The sequence below is a fragment of the Lampetra fluviatilis genome, unplaced genomic scaffold, assembly GCF_964198595.1.
Source record: "Lampetra fluviatilis unplaced genomic scaffold, kcLamFluv1.1 SCAFFOLD_270, whole genome shotgun sequence".
Classification (NCBI taxonomy): Eukaryota; Metazoa; Chordata; class Hyperoartia; order Petromyzontiformes; family Petromyzontidae; genus Lampetra; species Lampetra fluviatilis.
Window position 1 is genome coordinate 111813 of NW_027621115.1, and position 5230 is coordinate 117042.

Below are 5230 nucleotides of genomic sequence, written 5' to 3' on the forward strand. Positions count from 1 at the left end.
ACCGACCCACTCACCCACTCACCCACCCACCCACTCACCCACCCACTCACTCACCGACCCACTCACCCACCCACCCACCCACTCACCCACCCACCCACTCACCCACCCACCCACTCACCGACCCACTCACCCACTCACCCACCCACTCACCGACCCACCCACCCACTCACCCACCCACCCACCCACTCACTCACCGACCCACTCACCCACTCACCCACTCACTCACCCACCCACTCACCCACCCACTCACCCACCCACTCACCCACTCACTCACCGACCCACCCACTCACCCACCCACTCACCCACTCACCCACCCACCCACCCACTCACTCACCCACCCACTCACCCACCCACTCACCCACCCACTCACCCACCCACTCACTCACCCACCCACTCACCCACCCACCCACCCACTCACCCACTCACCCACCCACCCACCCACTCACTCACCCACCCACTCACCCACCCACTCACTCACCCACTCTACTGGGACGGGGGGGGGGGGGGTAGCGTGCGCTCGTCCGGATTTGCTAAATCCATCGGGGGTGGCGTCGGCACCTTCGCCCCACCGTCAGCATCACCATCATCGTCATCGTTATCATCATCATCGTCATCAGCATCTTAAGCATCTTAAGCATCTTAAGCATCATCGTCGTCAGCATCATCATCATCATCCTCAGCATCATCATCGTCGTCAGCTTCATCGTCATCATCGTCAGCATCATCCTCATCATCATCCTCAGCATCATCCTCATCAGCGTCATCGTCATCACCATCATCACCATCATCATCACCATCACCATCATCACCATGATCATGACCTTGATCATCACCTTGATCATCACCATGATCATCATCACCTTGATCATCATCACCATCATCACCTTGATCATCACCATGATCATCATCACCATCATCACCTTGATCATCACCTTGATCATCACTTTGATCATCACCATGATCATCATCACCATCATCACCTTGATCATCACCTTGATCATCACCACCATCACCTTGATCATCACCATGATCATCATCACCATCATCACCTTGATCATCACCATGATCATCACCATGATCATCATCACCATCATCACCTTGATCATCACCTTGATCATCACCACCATCACCTTGATCATCACCATGATCATCATCACCATCATCACCTTGATCATCACCATGATCATCACCATGATCATCATCACCATCATCACCTTGATCATCACCTTGATCATCACCACCATCACCTTGATCATCACCATGATCATCATCACCATCATCACCTTGATCATCACCATGATCATCACCATGATCATCATCACCATCATCACCTTGATCATCACCTTGATCATCACCACCATCACCTTGATCATCACCATGATCATCATCACCATCATCACCATCATCACCATGATCATCACCTTGATCATCATCACCATCATCACCTTGATCATCACCACCATCACCATCTCCATCCCACTGTTCATCACCCCTCCCCCCATCCACCACCTCATATGTGGTGGATATTGTGGAAAATACAGTCGACCTTGTGGCTCCAATGTCCATCACCCCATCCATCATCTCCATCGTCACCATCATCACCATCATTACCATCATCTCCACCACCACCACCACCACCTCCACCTCCACCACCTCCACCATCTCCACCACCTCCACCACCTCCACCACCTCAGATGTGGTGGATGTTGTGGAACATCTAATCCACCTTGGCGCTCCAATGTCCATCACCCCATCCATCATCTCCATCATCTCCTTGATCACCATCATCACCATCATTACCATCATCTCCACCACCACCTCCACCACCACCTCCACCACCACCTCCACCTCCACCTCCACCACCTCAGATGTGGTTGATATTGTGGAAGATCCAGTCCACCTTGGAGCTCCAATGTTCATCACTCCACCTCCACCACCACCACCTCCACCACCACCACCTCCACCACCTCCACCACCTCCACCACCACCACCTCCACCATCACCACCACCTCCACCACCTCCACCACCTCAGATGTGGTGGATGTTGTGGAAAATCTAATCCACCTTGGTGCTCCAATGTCCATCACCCCATCCATCATCTCCACCACCTCCACCACCACCACCACCTCCACCACCACCACCTCCACCACCTCAGATGTGGTTGATATTGTGGAAGATCCAGTCCACCTTGGCGCTCCAATGTCCATCACCTCCACCACCACCTCCACCACCTCCACCACCACCAACTCCACCACCTCAGATGTGGTTGATATTGTGGAAGATCCAGTCCACCTTGGCGCTCCAATGTCCACCACCTCCACCACCACCTCCACCACCTCCACCACCAACTCCACCACCTCAGATGTGCCGAATGGTGTAGAAAATCCAGTCCACCTTGACGCTCCAATGTCCATCACCTCCACCACCACCTCCACCACCTCCACCACCATCTCCACCACCTCAGATGTGGTGGATGTTGTGGAAAATCTAATCCACCTTGGCGCTCCAATGTCCATCACCCCATCCATCATCTCCATCAACTCCACCACCACCACCTCCACCACCACCACCTCCACCACCTCCATCACCTCCACCACCTCAGATGTGGTTGATATTGTGGAAGATCCAGTCCACCTTGGCGCTCCAATGTCCATCACCTCCACCACCACCTCCACCACCTCCACCACCACCACCACCTCCACCACCTCAGATGTGCCGAATGGTGTGGAAAATCCAGTCCACCTTGACGCTCCAATGTCCATCACCTCCACCACCACCTCCACCACCTCCACCACCCTCAGATGTGGTTGATATTTTGGAAGATCCAGTCCACCTTGGCGCTCCAATGTCCATCACCTCCACCACCACCTCCACCACCACCTCCACCACCCTCAGATGTGGTTGATATTTTGGAAGATCCAGTCCACCTTGGCGCTCCAATGTCCATCACCTCCACCACCACCTCCACCACCTCCACCACCCTCAGATGTGGTTGATATTTTGGAAGATCCAGTCCACCTTGGCGCTCCAATGTCCATCACCTCCACCACCACCTCCACCACCACCTCCACCACCCTCAGATGTGGTTGATATTTTGGAAGATCCAGTCCACCTTGGCGCTCCAATGTCCATCACCTCCACCACCACCTCCACCACCTCCACCACCAACTCCACCACCTCAGATTGGGTTGATATTGTGGAAGATCCAGTCCACCTTGGCGCTCCAATGTCCACCACCTCCACCACCTCCACCACCACCTCCACCACCACCTCCACCACCAACTCCACCACCTCAGATGTGCCGAATGGTGTGGAAGATCCAGTCCACCTTGGTGGTCCACCCGCCGTGGTGAGCGTCGTTCATCTGCTTCATGAAGTACTCCAGTGCTTCCTGCTCCGTCTTGTCGAGCGCCAGCGTCTTGCGCAGGTACGCGATGTCGTCGAAGCTCTGCAACTCGGGCATCCCCGAGCCCAGCATCATGGAGAGCAGGTTGATGAAGAGGTTTGCGTGCTGCCTGATGGCCAGGTAGGCCTTGTAGCACATCTCCTGGAAGCTGCGGTGAGGAGGTGAGAGGGGGGGGGGGTGGGGAGAGGGTGGTGAGTGAGCTGGTGAGTGGGTGAGCGAGTGAGAGGGGGGTGAGAGCGGGTGGGGAGAGGGTGGTGAGTGAGAGAGTGAGTGAGAGAGAGAGAGAGGGTGGTGAGGAGTTGATGAAGAGGTTTGCGTGCTGCCTGATGGCCAGGTAGGCCTTGTAGCACATCTCCTGGAAGCTGCGGTGAGGAGGTGAGGGGGGGGGGGGGGGGGTGGGGAGAGGGTGGTGAGTGAGTGAGCTGGTGAGCGAGCTGGTGAGTGAGCTGGTGAGTGAGCTGGTGAGTGAGTGAGAGAGAGAGGGTGGTGAGGAGTTGATGAAGAGGTTTGCGTGCTGCCTGATGGCCAGGTAGGCCTTGTAGCACATCTCCTGGAAGCTGCGGTGAGGAGGTGAGGGGGGGGGGGGGGGGGTGGGGAGAGGGTGGTGAGTGAGTGAGCTGGTGAGCGAGCTGGTGAGTGAGCTGGTGAGTGAGCTGGTGAGTGAGTGAGAGAGAGAGGGTGGTGAGGAGTTGATGAAGAGGTTTGCGTGCTGCCTGATGGCCAGGTAGGCCTTGTAGCACATCTCCTGGAAGCTGCGGTGAGGAGGTGAGAGGGGGGGGGGGGGGGTGGGGAGAGGGTGGTGAGTGAGTGAGCTGGTGAGCGAGCTGGTGAGTGAGCTGGTGAGTGAGCTGGTGAGTGAGTGAGAGAGAGAGGGTGGTGAGGAGTTGATGAAGAGGTTTGCGTGCTGCCTGATGGCCAGGTAGGCCTTGTAGCACATCTCCTGGAAGCTGCGGTGAGGAGGTGAGAGGGGGGGGGGGTGGGGAGAGGGTGGTGAGTGAGTGAGCTGGTGAGCGAGCTGGTGAGTGAGCTGGTGAGTGAGCTGGTGATTGAGCTGGTGAGTGAGTGAGTGAGCTGGTGAGTGAGTGAGCTGGTGAGTGAGTGAGCTGGTGAGTGGATGAGCGAGTGAGAGGGGGGTGAGGAGTTGATGAAGAGGTTTGCGTGCTGCCTGATGGCCAGGTAGGCCTTGTAGCACATCTCCTGGAAGCTGCGGTGAGGAGGTGAGGGGGGGGGGGGGGGTGGGGAGAGGGTGGTGAGTGAGTGAGCTGGTGAGTGGATGAGCGAGTGAGAGGGGGGTGAGGAGTTGATGAAGAGGTTTGCGTGCTGCCTGATGGCCAGGTAGGCCTTGTAGCACATCTCCTGGAAGCTGCGGTGAGGAGGTGAGAGGGGGGGGGGGGTGAGAGAGGGTGGGGAGAGGGTGGTGAGCGAGCTGGTGAGTGAGCTGGTGAGTGAGCTGGTGATTGAGCTGGTGAGCGAGCTGGTGAGTGAGTGAGCTGGTGAGTGGGTGAGTGAGCTGGTGAGTGAGTGAGCTGGTGAGTGGATGAGCGAGTGAGAGGGGGGTGAGGAGTTGATGAAGAGGTTTGCGTGCTGCCTGATGGCCAGGTAGGCCTTGTAGCACATCTCCTGGAAGCTGCGGTGAGGAGGTGAGAGGGGGGGGGGGGTGGGGAGAGGGTGGTGAGTGAGTGAGCTGGTGAGCGAGCTGGTGAGTGAGCTGGTGAGTGAGCTGGTGAGTGAGAGAGAGAGGGTAGTGAGGAGTTGATGAAGAGGTTTGCGTGCTGCCTGATGGCCAGGTAGGCCTTGTAGCACATCTCCTGGAAGCTGCGGTGA

The 5230-nt window shown here is 56.8% G+C and overlaps 1 protein-coding gene across 5 annotated transcripts; it reads right to left on the reverse strand.

Moving 5' to 3' along the window:
* Positions 1-481: 481 nt before the first annotated feature.
* Positions 482-3239, reverse strand: LOC144954788 (uncharacterized). 5 transcript variants are annotated; one of them, XM_078885210.1, is made up of 3 exons: positions 1953-3239; positions 861-1818; positions 482-821 (listed from the first exon to the last, which is right to left on the reverse strand). In XM_078885210.1, the coding sequence occupies exons 1-3, from the start codon at positions 2760-2762 to the stop codon at positions 640-642; spliced, it is 1950 nt and encodes a 649-aa protein (XP_078741336.1). In that variant the 5' UTR covers positions 2763-3239; the 3' UTR covers positions 482-639. The 5 variants fall into 5 exon arrangements, with proteins under 5 accessions (XP_078741336.1, XP_078741338.1, XP_078741337.1 ...); XM_078885212.1 differs by having other exon boundaries at positions 482-1818; positions 1953-2417; positions 2460-3238; XM_078885211.1 differs by having other exon boundaries at positions 482-1818; positions 1953-2315; positions 2358-3238.
* Between the last annotated feature and the right edge of the window lie 1991 nt (positions 3240-5230).